The sequence below is a fragment of the Convolutriloba macropyga genome, chromosome 2 (assembly GCF_964194025.1).
Source record: "Convolutriloba macropyga chromosome 2, txConMacr16.3, whole genome shotgun sequence".
NCBI lineage: Eukaryota > Metazoa > Xenacoelomorpha > Acoela > Convolutidae > Convolutriloba > Convolutriloba macropyga.
In genome coordinates this window covers 39,140,322-39,163,134 of record NC_134469.1, presented here as the reverse complement: position 1 = coordinate 39,163,134, position 22,813 = coordinate 39,140,322, and the positions used below count along the sequence as shown (strand labels likewise).

The 22,813-nt window shown below is 36.4% G+C and overlaps 1 protein-coding gene across 9 annotated transcripts in view; it reads right to left on the bottom strand.

Annotated features, from left to right (window-relative positions):
* Positions 1-22,813, bottom strand: part of LOC142358650 (multiple epidermal growth factor-like domains protein 8) — a 142,603-nt gene that overhangs the window by 6,121 nt on the left and 113,669 nt on the right. For all 9 annotated transcript variants that reach the window (XM_075410125.1, XM_075410128.1, XM_075410127.1 and 6 more), the window contains one exon: positions 12,906-13,205. In XM_075410125.1, coding sequence (XP_075266240.1) covers positions 12,906-13,205 — 300 coding nt within the window. The remainder of the gene's footprint in view (positions 1-12,905; positions 13,206-22,813) is intronic.

Sequence of the window (22,813 nt, the reverse complement as noted above, 5' to 3'; positions counted from 1 at the left end):
GCACGGTATGCCTAGGCGTAATTTTTCTTTATAAGATGTCTTTTTGGTAGTCCAACTGGAACGTAAATTTATAAACCAGGGTTTTATAGTTTTGCTAACTTCTCAAGGATTAATGATTTCCAATAAACCTTTTTCAGACAATCAGCGTGAGACACTTGTTTCTCAAAAAGATGCAATAAAATTGGGTTGACGCTGCTGGAAAATGAAACCAAATCTGTGGAGCAATAATTTTACGCCAAAGTTTAAATTTATTTCAGTTAAAGAAATGCCCCGTGTGATTTTGATGTTTGCAGCTGACAGTGGTTTTGATGGGCTGCAATAGATTGCACTTGTGGTTTTTTGGTGTAATTGAAAGTAAAATTTTAGAATGGATTGTTGACAAGAATTTTTCTGCTATGAATTATCGAATTCAGGATGCATTTGCAACAAATGCCTCTTGTTGAAAAACGGTTTTTGTGTGATGTAAATTGGTTCGAAACCTCGAACAGGTTTAAGGTGGCAATAGTTTGCTGTAGATACTTTTGATCCGAGCTCTTTTCTAATTCAAATTCACCAAATCTTCGTACTCGGGTATATTCGGGACTACTTGATTTAAACTAGGCCATATATGGAGTAAAATTATCAAAAAAGTTAACCAGAACGCAATGGTGTTGCACGGTAAGATGAGATATTCGTTGAAGACTCCGAGCTTGATGTTGAATTCCACAATGAAATACAAGAAAAAGGGATACATAGTTTAGCTAGGGGGGCTCTGTCTGATTAGAGGCCTGGGGTGAGGTGTCCATCCTGTGAACTGCTTCCAGGAATTCGGGATCAAGAGGGTCGTCACTGTAAGTTGATATAATCCAAATGTTCATCCCTCAAAGACAGGCCTGCAGATTTTATAAAATGGCGGACAGAAATGTAGTACTCCCATGTGAGCTTAAAGTGGCATCTATGTATGAGCAAACCAATTGGCAGAATAGCCCCGATGACAAATGTTCCATCAGTCAGGACAACAATGTTTGAAAAAGGCTCTGCAGTATCTTGTTGCCACTTTGAGACAGACGTAATATCATGGTTGCTAAGTGAGGTTCGATTAATTAAATGATTCGTGTTCAAGAAAAAACTAAAATTGATAGCAATTGATATAAACGGAAATATTATCAAAAGTTGTACGTATCGTCGGTTCTAAGTTTAGAAAGTGGGAGCTACATTCGCTCATTTTTAATGATGAAGATTTTTGCTTTCACAAATTAGAAGGGAGCTTGTTTTTTTTATCGAAGCCGAATTCCGGCATTACTGGCTGTGAAACACGTGATTGGCTGTGAAACACGTAATAGTTGCCATTTAAATTTATACTCGTTCCATGGGATAAATTCCAGCTTTTTTGTTGCAAAGTATCGATTGTTTTCTTGTGTTGTGATCATTGATATTGAAAGTATTGGTTGTCGGAGTGTCGTCTTTTTCCCACAACTCGATAAAATATTTGTGTAATTGAAACGAGTTCGCAAGTCGCTTAGAAGATAAATGAACGAGTTATTGACCACACTTGAATATCCAAAAGAGGTCGTTTACTAAACGGAAGTCACGTGATAATTTAAGATTATACCTTATTTTTAATTCAGCCGCAGCTATGACGTCAGTGTATGAAATACAGCCGTATTTCTTTACCGTGTTCTTACAATTTAAACTGCGTTCGATGTGAAATAAATGTTTATAAAGGTTTTCAATTCATTTGGTCTGGTTTTCTAATTTCTCTGCAGAACAAGCAAGATAGGGAGCAAACCACGGCCTCGACTTGAGAGGTTCAAGGGGGTTGCTAATGCGGTCATAATGGGACGATTGAATGTTTCAAAAAAAATGATTATTATTCAGCTGTGAATTTTCGCAGTTTTTCCTTTTGATGTTGTTAGGAACTGAATGTTGCTTGTGCTGGATGCTTTGGTGGCGTAGTACACAGTTGTCTTGGCCTGATCTTCAAGTTTTCCGAGTGAGTGGAGTTGACAAAATTTAATTTTTTTTATTTAGTTTTAATTTCAAGGCCATAATTTAGCACTAAAATATGATGGCCGATTCTCCTCTGGTTTTCGAGAAATCGAAAATTAAAGTTGACCATTTCCAAAAACCTAAAAATTGTTTCCCCGTATTTTCTCTGTAAAATACATCTCACTCTTTCGAAAAGAATTTTTCTCTCTTTCTTGAGCACTGCCGAGTTCCATTGTTCGTAAAGGGTAAGCTGCAGAATGTCATATTGCTTGTTCTGGAATGTGAGTGCACAGAGGTTGCGACAAAACACTGGAGGTGCGGGTCGATTAACATGTTCGACTGTTACACTTCTTCGTTTTGTCGAAGTGGTCAGATGTAGTTGCAGAGGAATGTGTACAGCGTCCGCTGATTGTGATTTGTCTGACTGTCTGGTTTTCAAAATCACTCTTAATCGCACGAGGAAGTACTAATGAGAATTACTGTTGCGGGACCTCTTGCAAGTGTTCGTAATCGCTGATAGTGACTGGTTTTGTCTTGGTTTTGTCATGTGTTATTCTGAATAGGAATCTATGTAGATTAGACTATTTGAAGTAAAAGAGAATATTTTAGGTGAAGAACGCTTATTGAAAATGACAGCAAACCGAAAAGAATTAACGTTTGCCAGAAAAAGTACTGCTGGAAGTTAGGTTTTAATGAGTTGAAATTAGAGCCGTAATGCCGGTACTGTTCAGCAGGGTGTTGAGTCTGAACGTAAATGAACGTTTGGATCTCATAGCTGTTTTCCGCATACTACGGTACTGATTCAAGCCCAGCATCCAGGGTGCTCTTTCCAGCGCCTTAAAAGCGCATAGTCGTCTTGAAACGATGTAGTTTTAAAAAAGACCAAAGCCGATATTGCACGCTTTTTCAGCAGTCAGTGGCAAATCTTACATCCGATTGTCAGCGGCGTTGCAATGCAAGTAGCTCATCCTCGTCGTTAAGTAATGTAGCCATACAGGAGTTGCCAGTCTGATCAGTTTTGATGGTCTTCCAGCATGCTGCATCGCATACTTTTGAGACCCAGAACAAACTGCGGCTCATCTTCATCGATAAACGCTTTTTCCTCTCCAACATCAGAGACGGCCATATATAAGGCTTCCAAACGCCCCACTAATGCTTTCTCTGTCTGCATCAGGCATTGGGATGGGAATTGCATGTAGGCCGTTCATCACGGCGCATTTTGAGGCCATGGGAACGGCCAGTGCTAGAATAACAGCCGAGTCGATTGCTTCAACTGGGTTTCATAGTATGATAGGATCTCCTGAATCGGCACGGCAAGAGATCATCGGTCCTCTAGTCCATTTTGACTCGAGTGAACAGCAGTCAGAATCTTGTTGAATTGGGCTCGTGTTACTAGTGACATTCGTAATAGTTGGTTGAGCATTGAGAAGGTTAATTCGAAATGAGTATAATGCTGCACGGCTTGTTTTTGTTTGCAAAAATTATTTGAAATATATTTCTGAGGAATCAGCTGTGTTGGTTAATTTGCTCTCTGACACAGATATTGCATGCAATTCCGCATGTGATTCAAGTTCTTTCGCAGATCCATGAATTGCCTCTCCACAAATTCAGAGCTGCGGTTTTGTGTCTGTTATTTTGTTTAGGGCTTTCTTCATCACTTTCAAATCACCAGACACAACTTAAAACTTTTCATTGTATTATGGCGTGATTTTTTCTACACTAGTGTTCAAGTACAGAAGCTAGTTCATTGCTCTATTTAAACTTTATTGGTTACGTGCAACTCTTATCGCATCCGCCAAAGACAGATTTAATGAAGTCAAGCAGTTTATCTCCAGCACAAATTCCGATTCCTAAGACTTCCGCTGCTGCCGCTCCCCGTAGCTAGCGTTACAAATTTGAATTTGTTTGACTGTTCGCTTTCAGAAACGTACTGATTTCCAGGCGAAGGTTGTCAATATCTTCTTGTCCTCGTTTGTTTTCCATCATGGACTGCCGGGGTATCCAATAAAACCCAGCTGTTGAATTAGAAATTTTGGCAAAACTTTAATGGGCATCCATTCTTTTTTGTAGTCCACATTCTCTGAATTTCCCATAAAAGGTTTAAAAGTTTTCTAAATTGTTTTGTTGTAATTGCGTAACGGGACCAGAATTTCGGTTTTAACAAATTCTTCCATCAGTAGAATTTTTTGGTGAAGCTTGAAAAGCACTCAAACTTTTGTAGCCATTGTTGGTTGACTTGGGGTAACAGGGCGGTAAGTCAGGAGAATAGCATGCAACGTGATTATGCAACGTTCCAATTTTGATTTGAAGGCTAGTGTCGAAAAATAAATTGCAGTGTACATGTTATATATGTAAAAATTTCCCAAAATTTGTTGCAACTGATTTTCAGTGGTGCAAGTAGTAAAAAATGGTCTCAGTTGGTGTTGCGATTTTGTTCCGTTTCATTTTTCTCCCATGGCCAATCAACGGCAGCGTTTTTTCCTAGTTTTCAGTTTTATGACGAACGCAAATATTTGGTTACTGGTTCTTCTTGTTTTCTTTGATTCAAAATAGGTCCGAGATCACGGAGTTCTCTTTCTGATACTCTGTGGGATCGGTGATGATGTTCTCGGGAAATGGGTGTCTTCTGGTACGTTATTTGAAGCTCGTCCATCGAAGAGCTGTTGTTTGAGTTTTGTGTGATTTTGTTTCTAGCAGTTACTATAACATTGTTCGTCGTCAAATTGAAAATTTTTCGATAGGTCTGGTTCCGGATTTGTGAAGTCCATTGTGTAATATCCGTATTCGTAACCAGAGTAGTAAGTGCTGGTGATGTTAGCTGTGTAGTCGGGTTCAAATGAAATGTACCAGTCCTGCCACAAGTGATCATGGCTATTCTTTTTCGTGTGTAGCAGACCCGTGTCACTGTTTGAGTGATTTTCTGTTTCATCCGAGTTGTCTTTCGCATCAATTTGGAAAAAAAATTCTCGGTAATGAATTGTCCAGTGAGAAATGTTTGATTACCGTAACGTCTATTTCTTTTTCCTGTTTAGGCTGTAGTGTGGTGTAGAATGAATTCTCGCGTGATAATGAAAGGTGGTGTAAGGCTGGAAATTTGAGGTTTTTGTGATTATGATACTTGAACTGATGCGCATCCTGTGGACAAAATATTTTCTAAAACATAGACAACTGCTGGGTTGCTTGATGCATTTAATGCGTTGAATTCTGTGGTGTGCGGTTGTTCCAGATGTATTTGGTAGATTCTAGTTTTTTTGATGGTTGCGCAGAATTCGTTTACTGCAATATTGTTATTTTGTTTCAGATGAACTTTCTTGCATTTGAATGGCGTGCCTTGTATAAACTGCTCCCTTAATCATGGTTGTCTTTAGTTTGTGCAACCTATTCTTGAACCGGCGTCGTCTACTATTGCACGATTCGCGGGGCGTTGTAGGTCGGCGAGAAAATCGTCCGGTTGTTTACGGGTCAAACTTTCGGGATTATAGGCCAAGCGAATAATTTTGTCTTTGAACTGTCCCTGAATAGCGGTTGCGTTGTTCTTGTAGTGAGTTGTTCAGGTCCTTTTGCGTGGCTTCTAGCAGCCGGAGATAAAAGTTAAGTGCGTTCCCATCAAAATGTAGGTGAAGGTGTTGTGCTCGTTGGTGGTACTATTCTTGATATGCAATGCTTACCCGACGCAGGCCTTCAAATTGGTCCCAGTTTTCATTTGAGAATCCAAGGAAACGTCGCCGTTGGACATGAGGGCTTGGGTCTGCCGTCGGTTTAAGATTTTCTTTGTGTCTGAGAAATGTTAAATCAATAAACGTAGTAAGTATTTTGTCTGGGCTGTTTTTAAGACATTGGGTGGTTTGATTGGACACTTAAAGGATATTACTGCTGTTTGGTCATGCTGTTGAAGAGGCCAGTTGAGTTCCATGTAAGGATTGCTAAGTTGTACAGTGGTTGTATTCAAGAACCAATGAACTTAAATTGTTCAGACTTGTCGACGAATGCGAAGTTGACTTGAATGCCTGAACTCTTTACTAGGGGTTTTCAACCAGAGTTTTTGCTAGGTTTCACCAAGAGCGGGGTAAAAATTAAAAAACGCTCTGATTTCTGCTCAGTTATTTTCTAAGTTAATAGCTGCTTTATAGAAGCAACTGAACGGAAATACGGTAGTGTAAGTAACTGAAACAGGGTAAAAATTTTTTATTATCTAATTTTATCCACCAATCAAAAGCCAAAGCGCAATAGTGTGGTTACCTAAGATGGGCGGACTGAGAGAGGCGTTCAAACTTCTAAGAGACGCCCTTCACATATGAATTTATGTCTCAACTTGGTTAATGGTATACTTAGAGACTACTAAGCTCTAAGAGAGGTGCTCAGTCACCTAATACCCTTCGCGCTTTACCTGTTTAACCAGTTTTTGAGGACAAAAATTCAACAACGTCATATGAAAAACCGGTTAAGCCAAGAATCGCATGAAAACAACGGGTCGTATAGAAGAAACGTCTCAAATTGTCGCAAAATATAAACTCTTAAACTAAACGAACAACAGACAGAAAATGGATCCTGGAGTTGTAGGCTTTTGAGGGGTATGTAGGTAGGTAGATGAGAGGGTAAAGGGGGATGGGTCAAATCTGTTCGCCAGCTGAGGCTAGCTGGGGTTAGCTTGCTGACACTGGTGTCAGCAACGCACGCGGCTTACCGGAAACGCCTGGAAGAGACGATCAACAATTTATGTTAACTAACTTTATTTGAATGACAAATAACAAAGAAAAACTTGGCTGATTAAAATAAAACAATATTGTTAGTCAGATTAATAATAATAAATAGTAACAGCAACAATATGGATGGGTGGTGGTGGGAGGGAGGTTAAACTCTTCACCACAATTATAAAACTTTGCTCCTTATTACCATACATTAGAAACTACGCTACTGTTAAATTCCAATGTTCAAAACCCGATGTCAACATTCAAAAACAGAAGTCAAAACTCAAATAATTAGAAGTCAAAATTAAACGCACAAAAAACTTGACTCCGTCAAAAAGTCCGATGTCTTAGCGGAAACGCCGGGAAGAGACGCTCAACAATATCTCTAAACTAACTTTACTTAAATGACAAACATCAAAAAAATTAACTGGTAAAAAAACAATATTAACAATAATAATATTAATAAAAAAACAATAAAAATGATAAAAAATAATATTAGAAAAAAAATTTTAAAAGTAATAACAATAATGCCAAAAATAAAAATAATACTTTTTAATTAGAAATATTCATAAAGAAATTTTCAGTTGGCATTTTCCTAGAATATTACCAGCAGTTACCGGCCACTATATATCAGAAACTAAAAGACTTTTAAAGTCCGATGTTTAGCAAACAGAAAGAAACAAAACAGGATCGTCATAAGTTTCAGTGAACCGAATACATTCTAGCAGAGCTGCTCGGCCACTGAATTCCATCCGGACGTAACTTGTTGTTTCCGTTTTCGGGAAAGACAAGTTAAAAACGTCAGAGAAAAAATCGTTCAGGCAAAAATTTCGTAGAAAACACCAAAAGATTAATAAAACTGCTACAAATTTTCTTTGAGAGCGCTAATCGCAATCACCACCAATGGTAGCACCTTAAAGAATTCATATGTCTAAAAAATGAAACTAAAAAGTCTTCAAAATCCTCCTTCAACTTAAAGACAACTCAATTTTGAATGGGCTAATAAATTAAAATAGTGACAACATTTGAATGCCAAAAATTTTTATTGTTCAATTACTTTTTAAATATCAAACATAAACCGACTAATGTTGGAAGAATTTCCCTCAAACGACAGGTGAGACAATTTATTCAGGGGCTGTAGCCTAGATAAATTTTTCTTTATGGGTGCAGAAATAGTTGACCATTCCGGGATTCGGAGCATTGACGTCCCGCTCCATTACCAAAAGCACTGCCCACTCGGCCATCACGCCCTTCTTGTTTCTATGCTGCTATCGATTTAATTTTAGCAACAAGCTGTACTTCGGAAAGAGAGAAATAGAGATCACTCAAAACGGAGAACGATAGCGTGAAAAGTCACCTGAGAAAACCAAGAATGTTCTAGAAGAAAAGCGCAAAATGGTCAAGCAACCAAATTGCATAAAAAGACCAACACGTTTACAATGATTGCAACCAACTTCGTTCGAGAGCACTTAATTAAACAAAGTCGTCCAGAATAACCTAAACAGCAGAACAACGTTCCAAAAAACAAACGCAACGAGTATAAACTCTACGTTATTATCCGCCACCCAAAATTTATGAAACCAGATTAATTATGACTGAAAAAAATGCAAGAATACCAGCTAACGCAAAAAACTATACTAAACAAATACTCCCTCACTGAGTCGAAAAAGATCAGAAGTACACAAAAAATGCCATAAATATCTTTCAAAGCATTTATGCTCAGCACGCAGAAGCCACTACAGCATAAAAAATTAAAATTGCAAAGAGAACAACCTGATAACACGATAAACCTGAAGAACAACCTGATAACATGATAAACCTGAAAAACTAATTTTAATTTCCATTCCCAAAAATTGGCCCGACGTTATCTAACACTTAACGACTTATCAAACAAAGGTTTTAAGAAAGCAAAAGCTTTGACAATACATCTGAATACCGAACACTAAACATCCTCCCGGAAATTGAACAAAACAAGTCAAATTGAATGAAACAACGAAAAGCCAGAAAAGTTTCTAGCCTAAACACTACCCATAATGGTTTAAAAAATTAACTAGCTTAAAAAGTATGCAAAAGCCCACATTTTGTTTTAAAAATAGCGCTAAACAGTAACCTTAGCAGGCAGATTGCCGGAAACTAGCCGCCGCTGACACCCTTGATGCACATCGGTATTGAAACAGAAAAAAAAGACAAATTGACTGAATTTTTTCTGGTTTTTTTTAATTGTCAAAACTGTTCTAACTTGGCGAGCAGTTTTAGTTAGAATCTAAAACTATACTAAATTAAGCTCCTAAACTGAAAGCTAATAAGCCTAAAACCGATATCAGCTAGCAAACACTGTAAGGAACTTTGATAACCCAATTCTCAAGGACTTAATGACCGGGCTTTGTCGGTTTATCCCGTCTCTTTTGATTCTGCTCTTTTGACTTTGACTGTATTCACTATATTGCGTAATTCAATGCATGAAAGAATTTAAATCCTTTCAGTTGAAGTGAGAAAGCGAATTTTGTTTCAAACACCGCTTTCTCACTCTAGTTTAAAAACGTATCTGTCAGATTGCCAGAAAATAGCCGCAATAGCTTCGTAGATCTGCAGTCTAAACAAACGGTAAAAAAAGACAGACCAAAAAATTCGTCTTTTCATTGAAGTTTGATGCGTTATATTTTGATTAATAATCTGTATAAGTTTTTGCTGCATCTATTAGCTCCTGTTAAATAACCTTCATTTAGAGTGACACACGCCCATTTGACATTATCTCTTTGATTTAAAGTAAATAAAAGTCAATTTCAAAGTGAGGAAGTCATTTTTGAGAGTGAGGTAAGTCATGTGACAAAAAATTTAATCACGCAAATAAAAAAAAACTCGCTCCACTAAGAGCAAAAAATGACGTCGCGCACGCACTTCAGTTGAAATTGCATGAACGAATGAACAAAAAGCAGATTTGAAGTGACTGTGACGTCATATGGTCGCAACAAAAATCTTGACGACAAAATAAAAACCAAGAGAAGGCAAATAGTAGACCCAGCTATCGCTGTGCGGCTATTAATTAGAATAAAAAATTCACGAAGCAGAACTACTCGCTTTTCCGCTCAACTTCCCGTTTCGGCGTGGCCAAAATCACTACTCCAATTAGACTTCAAAAATCATGAAAATGTGTGAGCAGATCTTAAAAAACGACAACGCCCCCAATACATATCAAATTCCTTGAACTTTAAAAAGAAGAGAGCGCCTAAACAATTGCCGTTTGAGAGGCTGACGGCGGCTATTAAACAGAACCGACTAACGTCAGGCACATTGCTCTCAAAAGACTGGCAGGCGGTTGGCCTAGTAAGAGCTTCGACTTATGGAAGCTCAATGGGTGAGCATGGAGTGGTCGGTGATGAGGGGTGAAGTGAAAGAGGGGTGAAACAGTCTACGAACCACCCCATAACGCTAAAAACTTTCAATAGTCTCTTCAATAGTTTCGGTAAATCGCACACAGAAAACTGTGAGACCTAAGGCTCCAAAAGAACTTAATAGATTCCGGGCTTTACCTGTTAATCCCGTTTTTGAGGAAGAAACGTAAAATGGTCAGACGAAAAGTTGGCAATACGATAAAGACCAGAATTTAATTGCTATACGCGCTTTAAAGTGCAGCACAAAGACACAAAATTATTACGCGCAAGAACAACAATTAGTCCGCACCTGAACAAAAAAATTGCCACATGAATCAAAAACCGTAAAAACTTATTTAAATTGTAAAAAAACCAAGGGTATCACAAAATAGCGTCTCATCTGACAGCTATAAACATAGCCGGCAGATTGCCGGAATAGCTGCGAAAGAATAGACCTGCGTGCCATATAATAGAGATAGAAACAGATACAGATCTAAATTGAAAAAATCGACGCCGCTCAAAAAACTAGGTAAAAATCCATTCAGCGATAAATTAATAAAGCTTGTTAAAATTCATTCCGCTGAAGCCTCCTATTAAGGACCTTTAGTGCAAATATGAGTTCCTTTGACCTTAAACAAAATCGGATTAAACTTAAGTTTTAAAGTGCAAAAGTCATTTTATTGAGTGAGGTAAGTCACGTATGATCAAAATCTAATCACGCAAATAACCTAAAAACTTTTGCTAAAGCGAGTGAGAAATGACGTCACGCGCGCAAATGCCGTTAGCGAGAGGAAGAAGTCATTCAGAAATTTTTCAGCTTTGCTGTGTGAACAAATGTAAAACGAAAAAAGAGCGTCAGACGACGAAACAGAAAAACATAGCCGGAGGAATTCCGGAAGCAACTCGAAGAGTAATAACTAGACAAATCCCTAATTGCAGCTGAAACCATTACCTTTTTTAATAAACCATAAACTTATTATCGCCCCCCCCCCCCGGGTCTGATCTAAAAATTGGTGAAATTTAAACCACTGTCACCAAGAGAAACAAAATGCCGCAAAAATATTTATTATTGAAAACGTTTGGTAAGGATAAGTGCAAAATAATTAGGATAGTCAAAACACTGATAGTCTCAAAAAGCTGACAGGGCTATCAACTGCCCTCAAATAATTCATGATTCTAATCTCAAAAAGATCGCAAAGCAAACGGCAGATAATAATAACTTAGAAACTAAATTAAATTTTTCAAAAAAAAAAATGCTCAAAGTTAAGAATCAGAAAACTACTACAGTTAGATTTCTCATCACTGCAATTAAGACAAAAACAACATACACTTTTTTCGTCTTGTATATATTCTAGACAATATGATTTCAAACTAATTCAAAAATTAAAATAATCATAGAAAAGCAACCGAGTAATATTTAAAGGCAAAAAAATGTTAAAGAACAATACCAAGGTCGGAAAAAAATAAGAATAAGTAAATAAAATATAAGTAAAATTAAGTAATAAGTAGCAATTCTGGAAAAGGCTTTCTAGTAAACTCTTAGTACTGCCTTATGTTGAATGAAATCAATTGCAACCCAAAGAAATGACGAAAATCTAAGAAAAAGACGAAATCATTCAATTTATTAATAACTGAAAAAATCAATAAAACCAGTATAAGTGTAGGTGCCAGGACAGAGCTAGAATGATACAAGCTAGAAAGTGAACCATATGGACACAATGTAAGGAACACCGTAACAAAGACTAATTCTTGATTTTTGAAAGTTCAAATCAAAGTTTAAAAGTTTTGAAAGTTTAAAAATCAAATTTAAAAAAAAACAAGAAAAACTAACACCATTTCATTTTTCAGCATTCGAGACATAGAAAATACAACGATACATCCGACACAAAAATCTATCCTCCTGAACAGATCGAAAAAAGAAAAAGCAGAAATCAAACATACGAAACATTGAAACATTTTGCAAAAAAAGGTCAAAAAATTTTTAGGACTGCATTTATAGAAAAAATTTAACTAATTTTCAAAAATTTAACGCTAAAAAATTATTGACGTTTCTATTGAAACAAAATTAAAGCCCCTCATGTTGCACCAAAAGAATATTTCTAGTAATTAAAACCAAAATACAGACAAAAAACTGAGAAAAATAGGAAAAAAACTACCAAAATCAGATTAGCATATGTACAATTTTATAAAACAAAATTACATCGAGGTCAAAAGAGGCTTCGAGTATATGAATTGTCAACGGGAAGTTGTCATATTGACTGATTTTTGACAAAAAGACGCCTAAAAGATCCAAAAAGGAAGAAAATAATAGGGAAAAGGCCAAAAATTAATTAAAAAATCAAGAAATTTAAGCCAATTTTGAACTTGAAACGCGTTTTCAGGCTCTGCAAAATACTGTGCTATTATTTTCCAAGGTTTACATTTCAATATAGCATCGAATAAAAATCATTTCTACAAAAAACCAAATTACAAGCAAAAAAATGGGCCACTTAGACGAAAAAAACGGCTAAAAACGGTTATCTATATGTGCCATTCAGTCAAAAACTACTTTTCAAAGTCAAAAAGTCATTCACTAAACCCAGCGCATGATCAAAAAACTTCTCTCGCTCAGAAAAAATTAGTTCACACGGCAATTTTTTTCACTTTCGCTTTTAGGTCAAAACAGCGTCTGAACGAATAGTACTTCCGGTAAAAAAAAACCTTAAGAAAACCAATACTCCTCTTCGAGTCGTAAAAAAAACAAGAGCACCGCAATATAGCTTCACTCAGCTTACAGCTTCGCAGCTATAAAAACAGTTTGGTTATCTTATATGCCCTGTAATTTTACTAACCTGTGTTAGCGTTCAACAAAAAATGGTGACGCAAGCAGATAGTTTACCTGTTTGGATATTCTGCAAGTCGCATCTGAGTCACATCCATCGGGAGACCTTGTGTGGCCCTGACATCTACACTGACTGCCATCGTTCTCATTGCATGAATTGTTGTTGGCTCCGTGGAAGTTGCAATTGCACAAGACGCACGTGAACAGACTGCCAATCTGCTTCTTTTTTCTGAAGCCAGCCCGGCATTTCTCACAGTGCAGTCCCTCGGTGTTGTCAGAACATCCGTAGCACTCCAACTCTGAAGGATCGTCACTGCTCGGCCCCTTATTGCTCACAGACTCCACAAAATTCACAACCTAAATTTTCATCATCAACTAAAATGACGTTAGTTATCTTCTTCACCATGTTCTGTAAATCGTAAGTGAAAACATAAACCGATTAATGTCGGACGCATTGCTCTCGAACGACGGCCGAGGCAAACAATTCAGGAGGCATAGGCTAGAGACATTTTTATGGTTTAAAAACTAATGAATAGGGACCCGCGACCTCTCGTGCTGGACACTAGCCACTACGCTTCAAAGTCTATGTACGTTTATGACTATTCTAGAAGATTCTAACGGTCAAGCAAATATTATGCATTAAAAAAACACAAACACGTTCACAATAATTGCTTCAAACTTCGTTCGAGAGCAATTAAACAAAATGCAAGAAAAGTCAAAGAGGGGAGTGAAAAGGGGTTATTCGTACAGAAATCTTGTCGAAATGCTCAATCTCAATACATTGATTAAAAGTTTTACGCACATTTCCAGAAGTTGAGATTCCAATAATTCAATCCGAATTAGTCTTCTTCAATTTAAGCTTCTTTCTGTAAGCGAAGTTCAGAAGTTCTCCGATGTTTTAAGAAACTCAAGTTACTAATTTTTAAGAAAAGCTTTCTGTTAATTAATTCCAAAGCAAAGAGCGAATATTTAAACAAGACACGTTACTTTTTTCTACTCCAGGCCATTATAAACAACAGACAGACAGAAAAAGTACTATAAATATTTTTTGAAAAATTGCAAATTTCATTCACTAAAATACCGTTTATATTTTTGAATCTAATGTCTTCGAAACATTTCTTGTGTGTGAAATGATACAAATAAATAACTTTGAAGCAGCAGAAACCTTGATCGACATATAAGACACAACCAGAGGCAATGGGGACAAAAACTGTCAATAATATTGATAAATTTATAAAAAATTACTTGAAATTCTATTTAGTTCTGGATTGAGATCTTCAATAAGATACATCGCGGCAAAAATTGTTCGCATATCACATATGCATAAATAGAAGCAGTTTAATGGGCCTATCAAGTTTAAAAATTAAATAAAAAGAATTTGAAAAGCTTGCAAATTTCACAATTTTTTCTTCAAGTCATGAATACACATACGTAAAAAAATCAATACATTAAAACCCTTGTAAACAAACGAGACTTATATCGACGATGACGAAAAGTGAGCAGAGGCCAATTAGCAATCTTTTTTTAAAAAAGTTGACGCAGGTGAAGTTGGTTATGATGATGAGGTTAAATCTGTGTGTGCGTGTGTGCTCTTGTGTGAGAGAGACATGGGAGTAACATAACAATTTTTAATTTTTCTTTTTGCATCTGAATTTTACACTTTGAGCTTTTAAAAGGTACCACTCTTATCTTTCCAGAATGCGTACATTATGGATTTTGGCTGGAGAAAAAGAAAGGCTATATAGTTCACCCACTTCAGCTGAAACATTACCCAGTATTTTAGTTGATTTCAAACTAACTGCCACCCATTACCTTCAGCTGATTACGATTGTGAAAAAGAGCAACTTAAATAAGAAAGCTCGCAATATTCTGTGCGACGCACAGAATGTTCCCACAATCATATATACAAACCATGCATATCACTGATACGGGAGGAGCAATGTATCAAAGTTTTCGTTCATGCAATGCAAGATATTCTGTTTCAACGGGAGGCTGAAATTAAACGACAAACTTTTATTCAAAAAAATGGCTTGGAATGGGAAATAATCTTTAAATGCTTCAGACCAATTTTATTATTAATCTTCGTATTCACAAGGAAGATTAATTTTAGTAGTAGTAGTTGTTGTTGTAGATTTACAGCCGATGGCTGATGGGAGTCTATCCCTGGCAAGTTGTTTAAATCTGTTCCAGCTATTTCTGCACCTATGGCAATCGCAGGCTAGTTGCCACGTGCAGGTGTAATCTCTTGAAGAACATTTGTTGACGAAGTTCCACATCGCGGTCAGGATTCTGTTTTTCACGCCTTCCGTTCTCAGAAAGTCGATATCAGAGGTCGTTTTGTTAACAGTTCTCGCGGTTTTGAAGATGAACTCTCTTCTGGCCTTTTCGGGTCTTATTTTCCTCAGATCTAACAGTTCAGAGCTTCGTCCTCTAGACTCAGTCAGATCACGAAATTCGATTCCATGTTTTCCGTGAGAATTTCGAAAACGTGAGAAGGTCGTTTAGCTGTATATACATTGGAAGCGGCAGTATATTCAGTAGCCCCAGGCTTGTCAGGTACTGTACTTCAGGTTGGCCGGTTATCCATTAGACAGCCCTTGGAAACTTGTCGCTGTTTTGAAGGTCAGTTTTCGTCAGTTGGACAGTTCAATCCGTAGAGCAGCACAGGCAAAACGAGTGATTTATACAGTCCCAGTTTAATGAACGTCTTGACTTTGAAGGCCACATTTCTCCTAATTGCGTACAGAACTCTGTTGGTTTTCTTCAGACGAGCGTTGACATGTGCTGACAAGACAAACAGCTGCACACTGTGATCCCTTATTTCATGTAGAGAGCTGAATTTCTCTTCCCAGGAGATGGTCCACTTGGCTTCCACGAAAGATGATTTTGGCATATTTATCAACGGCTAGTTCCATTTTGTTGTTTCTTACCCATCGTTCGATTGCCAGTACTTCCTCGTATACTTCTGCGGGGGTTTTCGCAATCGCTAGACTTGTCAGAAAAGATGAATGGGCTATTGAACTTGAGCACTTCGGGTAGATCGTTAATGAAGATACAGAACAACAATGGTCCAAGAAGTGAACCCTGTGGTAATCCACTTGTGACATTTAGTGTTTTCGAGGTGGCATTTTCAACTCGCATGTATTGTTTCCTGTCCTTTAAGCTATCGTATAGGAGTTCAAGGAAGCAACCTCCGACTCCCATTTGTGCCACTTTCTTCAGCAGTTCAAATGTGGAACTCTGATTGAACGCTTTACAGAAGTCCGAGTAGAACGCCATGATTTCATAGTGCAAATTTTTGTCCACCGCCTCCTAGATTGTTTTCAGAAACTAAATCATGTTCGTTAGTCATGATCTCGAGCAAGACAATGTTGGTATTTTGTCAGGTAGTCCACAAAATACTAGTATAGTGCTCTGTACATTAGCTTTTCCTGTTTTTTACTCTCGGTGATCAATAGGGAGACAGGGCGGTATTTTTCAACCATTCTTTTGTCTCCTTTCTTGTATATTGGAGATATAGCTGCCACTTTCCAAAGATTGGGATTTTTCGAAGCTTTTGGATGTTCTTTAGCAGTTTGTGGTTTTTCGGGGCTTAGTTGGGTAAATTTTTGACTTTTCGCTTGAAATCAGGAAGCTCGTATCAAAAGTTACTGCCTTTTGGGGGCTGGTAGGAGCACCAGACGCTAATGGGGCTTCCGTCCACAACAACTTTACACGTTTCGCAGCATTCTGGTTGTTCGTGTGACACTAATTCAGCATTGAAGGTATTCATTATTGCTATGAGTACGCCTCCATGCATGTTGCTTCCCCCTAGCCGTTTTCCGTCTGATCTTAAAATCGAGTAGTCACAGTAAGAGTTCGTAGTCGTTAAGGTACTCGTTTGGCCAGGTTAAATACAGGCATATTATGTTTTACTAAGACAGAACAATTGCATTTGCTAGTTTTGATCTTCGCTGATGTCAAGAATATAGTTGATGTCATGAATATAATATAGCTGGCAGATTTCTAAGAGAATAGCTGTAATAATTATGTAGAACAGCGGTCTCGGAAAATTTTAAAAATGACGACGATGAGAAATTTATTTAATTAACGGCTGAGATATATCTTGCTTTCGGAGAAAATGCATCACCATCATCCAATAACCATCAATTAAAGCGCCATAAATTCAATTGAAATTGTCACATACAATTAAAGTAAGCAGAAGTCAATTTAGAAAGTGAGGCAGGTCACTTTTGAGATTGAGGTGACTCACAAGTGAACTAATTAAATACTCCACAAAAATTGAAAACAAACGTCAAGTACGTCATTCAGTAAAAATTTCATGACAAAGCAGAAGTGAGTGAAAAGGTATGGTCGCAAAACATCTAGGTTAAGAATTGAAGACACCAAGAGAAGACAAAAATTAGCTTTTAATACTACAAAGCAGCTATTCTAAAATTTTTTTAATCCTGAACTTAATTTTCTTGTCTATTTCCGATGCTGAACAGATTCAAAGAGGATTTGTTGTCGAAGTCTGAAAACTTTATTATCAAAAAAAGAAAAATACAGTACAGCTGTCTCCTTTCTTCTTAAAACAGCTGAAAACAAGTGTCATGTGCAGCATTCTTCATTCATCATTAAATCATTTCAAAAAATCGAAACAACTTTTGCAGTGTGTCTCTTCTGTTAAGCCATAGTTGTATAAAAGCTTGACCTCTCCATGAGCCCCTACTTCTGGTAGAGGCGTATTATTTTCGGTGCGATGTGCTTCCAAAATATTTGAACCCGTTGCTGTTTAAGATATCATAAGCGAACTTAAAATATCAACCAACTAATGTCGGAAAAATTGCTCTCGAATGATGGCGGGGCAATTAAATTCAGGCGCTGTAGCCTAGATAAATTTTCTTTATGGATGCGAAAACACAAGCCGAAGGAAGGGTTCGAACCCCGACCTCCTGAGTCCGATTCCATCACATTGACTGAGCTTTTAACCACTCGGCTATCAGAGGCATGTAACCGTTTCTCTAAGAATCTGTTTTGCTAGAGCAACAGACTTTATTTCCGAGTTAGATCTATTGAAATCTTTGAAAATGAAGAAATGCGTCAAAAAGTCAAAGATTATTCTAGAAAAGCACAAAAACGGTCAAGTAAAAAATCTGCATAAACAGACGCTCGTTTACAAAAATTGCTTTTCAATCAACGGCAATCCAAAAAACTTCTATTAAAAAAATTAAGAGAATAAAAAAAATTTGAACTATCTGCATTGGTCGTTAAAAAATGTTCAAAGACTGCTTGGTGCAGACATATTTTGCAAATCAAATATCTTTTCAAAAGAAAATTTGTTTTTTAATGGTAAAATCATTCATAATTTATAGTCGCCAAATTCTTTGGCTCGAGAGGAACCAACAAATTCTTGAACCAACAATTCTTCGGTTCGAGAGATCATTTTTAAGCGAAACAAGTTTGAAACAGAAACAACAGAGAAAAATCAATAGTTGAGTTCTCAGAGTAACCAAAAAAACTGAGCAAGAAATCTTCAATTATGAAATTCTTTGTTGCAGTTAAATTAAGATTTTGATCAAAGGAGGTTTCCTAAAAGGTGTTGTAACTAACTTCTATAAATCTGAGACACTAACAATTTTTACAATTCAAAAGTCAAAATAATGACCTCCGATTCAAATAAACTGTTTTCCAACCCCTCTACTTTACTCAGCAAGAACATTTTGGTCGAAAATATTGGTAACTGTGGCTGCAGAAACTACAGTAGTTTTGAAACATGTTTTCATGTTTCATCCAGGTAACCGAGAACAAACCCAAAAATCAGTGAGGGAACAGCAGCTCCACGTATTAAGTAAAAACTTTCTGATTTCAATCTATTCCTAACCTGTCGCAACACTTTGTTTTCTAAATGCAAAACACTGGAATCGAAATCAATTTTATACAAAAATCGTCAGTTTCGAATTTATGGCTTACATTATCAACGAGAAAAATTGTTTCCAAAAATTTTTGAAGTTTATTCTCTCTACATCCCTAACTGTTGTTTCGGTCGAATGAAAGAACTAAATAGCATGCAGAGGTCAAAATCAATTTAGGCAGTTGTATAAACAGGCGGCAAAATCGGGTTAAACGAATCAATGAGATTTCGTGACTAGTGACGTGTTCTGCTAACGGCCAAGCAGAAAGGGTTACATTATTGAGGAAGTAAAGTTACGTTTAATATTTGAAACCTGTGGGCTTAGAGTATTCGATAAACAAGTTGATATACAGAATGAGCTAAGAACCCGGATGACGCATATGATAAAATAGTTGAAAGACTATGGAGAGCTGAAAAGCTGGCAAAAATTAGCAAATGTGATTTGGTTTTCCAAAACAGGTGGTGTTCACTTGATCCAAAAACATGCTTATTAATTATAGTTTTTAAAAAACATTAAAAATATTTAAAAAAGTTTGAAACTTATTTAGGTAACGTACAAGAAAGGTCAAAAGGAACACGATCTAACTTTAGGAGAGAGCAATTAGGACAACGTAGCTATTTGTGTTTCGAAAAGAGAGAAGGAAGAGTTGAAGTCCGAATTATTTTAAATTGCCTCAATTGAAAACTCGACAAAGCTGTCAACAACAGGAAGGAAAACAGATAAAAATAGAACATATTAGAACAAAACTGAAAAAGTAAAACGTTCTGTTTTGAAAAAATGTCGTTTCTAAGCAGGTTATCACAATGCGCATAAATGACACTAAATGCACTACGAATTGCTTCCTTTCAATACGAATTGTCATCGTGGATAATCAGGGAAGTCGCCAAAAAGGAATGAAAAGGAAAACTAGAATTAAAATGTCGAGTTTTTCTTTCAAAACAATTATCTTGAGAATCGAGTTTTTCTTGCAAAACAATTATCTTGAGAATCAATCATCAGAACCAAAGTGATTAACGCAATTGGAATAAAGCATTAATGGAATTAAGCTGTTGCATTTGAATAACTGTCTTGAAGTCTAATATTCAAAAAAGAATAACACTAGAAGCACCAGTCAAAGCACGGCACATCAAAAATCGCGGAATATTTATTTTTCTCCTAACTCGAAAATAGCTGTCCTCGCTCTTAAGACTGAAGTTAAATGTTGACTGTCCTACCTCAGTGTGATTACCCATTCTGCTACCTGATGTGATGTTTCAAAAAAACTAACAACTATAATAGACAGATTTCAAATGATTTTCTCCATGTTTATCAAGACTAAAACAAAGATATTGGAAAACCGAACGTTGGATGAAAAGTTAGAGTAAAAAAGGTGAGGGATGGGTTAAAAATTCAAAAAATGTCCAAAATTGGCTAAAAATATGTCTCAATTTTCTAAAAAATCAGTTTCGCATTTCTGTACAATTTGGAGAACTTGACAAATTAAAAGAAATTGTTTTTCAAAGATAACTTCAAAAAAACCAAAAGTTGTCGTAAATAAATGAGTTTTGACCAAAAAATTATTTAACTTGATATCACATACGCTAGCCTGGGATGTCCTCAAAAAAGTCAAAAACTGTCTGAAAAAAAATAAGTGGCGCAAGCATAAGTTCTCCAATTTTTTTTCAAAAAATGTGGGGAAAAATACTTCCGCAATTTCGTGATTTAATGGATTTATAAAAAGGGATATTTCAACTTTCGTCAATGATCACAAACATAGTTTGGCTCAAAATTAAAACACAATCGACAGAACGCCGGAACCGTCTTCTAATTCGTGCAACATGAAATCTAGAATCAATTATATCCAAGAGAAACCGATCTGAAAACAAAAAGACATCAGACAAAAAACCAAGAGTATAAAATCTGATATTGCTCAAAATAATACGGCACACATTTTTGGTCATTTTAGTGGCAGCAGACCAACAATTGTCTTCAAATGGTAAAAACGTATAAAACCAAAAACTCACCACGAGTCGTAAAAAACAACCTATTCTGTTTCCGCCCCTAAGCAAGGGCAAGTTACATTTACGCCCTTCCAGCGTCACGTGCTATTTTTCACATAGCAAGTTGCTATATAACAAAAAAGCGCGCGTAACAAAAAACAGTGCATGGGGGGCAATAGATTCAAATACACTAATTTCTACAAACTTCACTGGTTTGTTTCACATAGATGAATATAACTGGCAGATTGCCAGAAAATAGCCGCGGTAGCTTCGTAGATCTGCAGTCTCAAAAAACAGTAAAAAACAGACCATATTACTCTCCGTTAAATGATGAGATGCTAAAATTTTATTAGGACTCTGTACAGGTTATTGCCGCCTCTATAAGCTGCTCTCAATTTACATTAATTTAGAGTGACAAACATTCACTTGACCTTATCTCTTTGAAGTAATGTGAAAAGTCCATTTCAAAGTGAGGAAGTCATCTTTGGGTGCAGTAAGTCATGTGTGAAAACAACAAAGAAATTAACATCTTTTAAAACTCAAAAGTCAAACTGATTACCTCTAAGTCAAAGTAAACTGTTTTCCATACCCTCTACTTTTCTCAGGAAGAACGTTTTGTTCGAAAATATTGGTAAATGTGGCTGCAGAAATTACAGTAGTTTTTTAAAAAAAGTTTTGTTTGTCTAGATAACCAAGAACGAACCGAAAAACCAGTAAGAAAACAACAGCTCCACGGATTCAGTATAAACTTTCTGATTTCAAGCTATTCCTAACCTGTCGTAACACTGTTTCCTCAATACAAAACACTGGAATCGGAATTAATTTAAAAAAAAATCGTCAGTTTCAATTTTATGGCTTACATCATCAACGAGAAAAATTGGCTTACATTTTTTCAAGATTATTCTTGCAACATCCCTAAATGTTATTTCTGTCGAATGAAAGAACTAAATAGCATGCAGAGGTCAAAATCAATTTAGGCAGTTGTATAAACAGGCGGCAAAATCGGGTTTAACGAATCAATGAGATTTCGTGACTAGTGACGTGTTCTGCTAACGGCCAAGCAGAAAGGGTTACATTATTGAGGAAGTAAAGTTACGTTTAATATTTGAAACCTGTGGGCTTAGAGTAGTCGATAAACAAGTTGATATACAGAATGAGCTAAGAACCCGGATGACGCATATGATAAAATAGTTGAAAGACTATGGAGAGCTGAAAAGCTGGCAAAAATTAGCAAATGTGATTTGGTTTTCCAAAACAGGTGGTGTTCACTTGATCCAAAAACATGCTTATTAATTATAGTTTTTAAAAAACATTAAAAATATTTAAAAAAGTTTGAAACTTATTTAGGTAACGTACAAGAAAGGTCAAAAGGAACACGATCTAACTTTAGGAGAGAGCAATTAGGACAACGTAGCTATTTGTGTTTCGAAAAGAGAGAAGGAAGAGTTGAAGTCCGAATTATTTTAAATTGCCTCAATTGAAAACTCGACAAAGCTGTCAACAACAGGAAGGAGAACAGATCAAAATAGAACATATTAGAACAAAACTGAAAAAGTAAAACGTTGTTTTGAAAAAATGTCGTTTCTAAGCAGGTTATCACAATGCGCATAAATGACACTAAATGCACTACGAATTGCTTCCTTTCAATACGAATTGTCATCGTGGATAATCAGGGAAGTCGCCAAAAAGGAATGAAAAGGAAAACTAGAATTAAAATGTCGAGTTTTTCTTTCAAAACAATTATCTTGAGAATCGAGTTTTTATTTCAAAACAATTATCTTGAGAATCAACCATCAGAACCAAAGTGATTAACGCAATTGGAATAAAGAATTAATGGAATTAAGCTGTTGCATTTAAATAACTGTCTTGAAGTCTAATATTCAAAAAAGAATAACACTAGAAGCACCAGTCAAAGCACGGCACATCAAAAATCGCGGAATATTTATGTTTCTCCTAACTCGAAAATAGCTGCCCTCGCTAAAATGGGTTAAAAATTCAAAAAATGTCCAAAATTGGCTAAAAATTTGTCTCAATTTTCTAAAAAATCAGTTTCGCATTTCAGTACAAATTGGAGAACTTGACAAATTAAAAG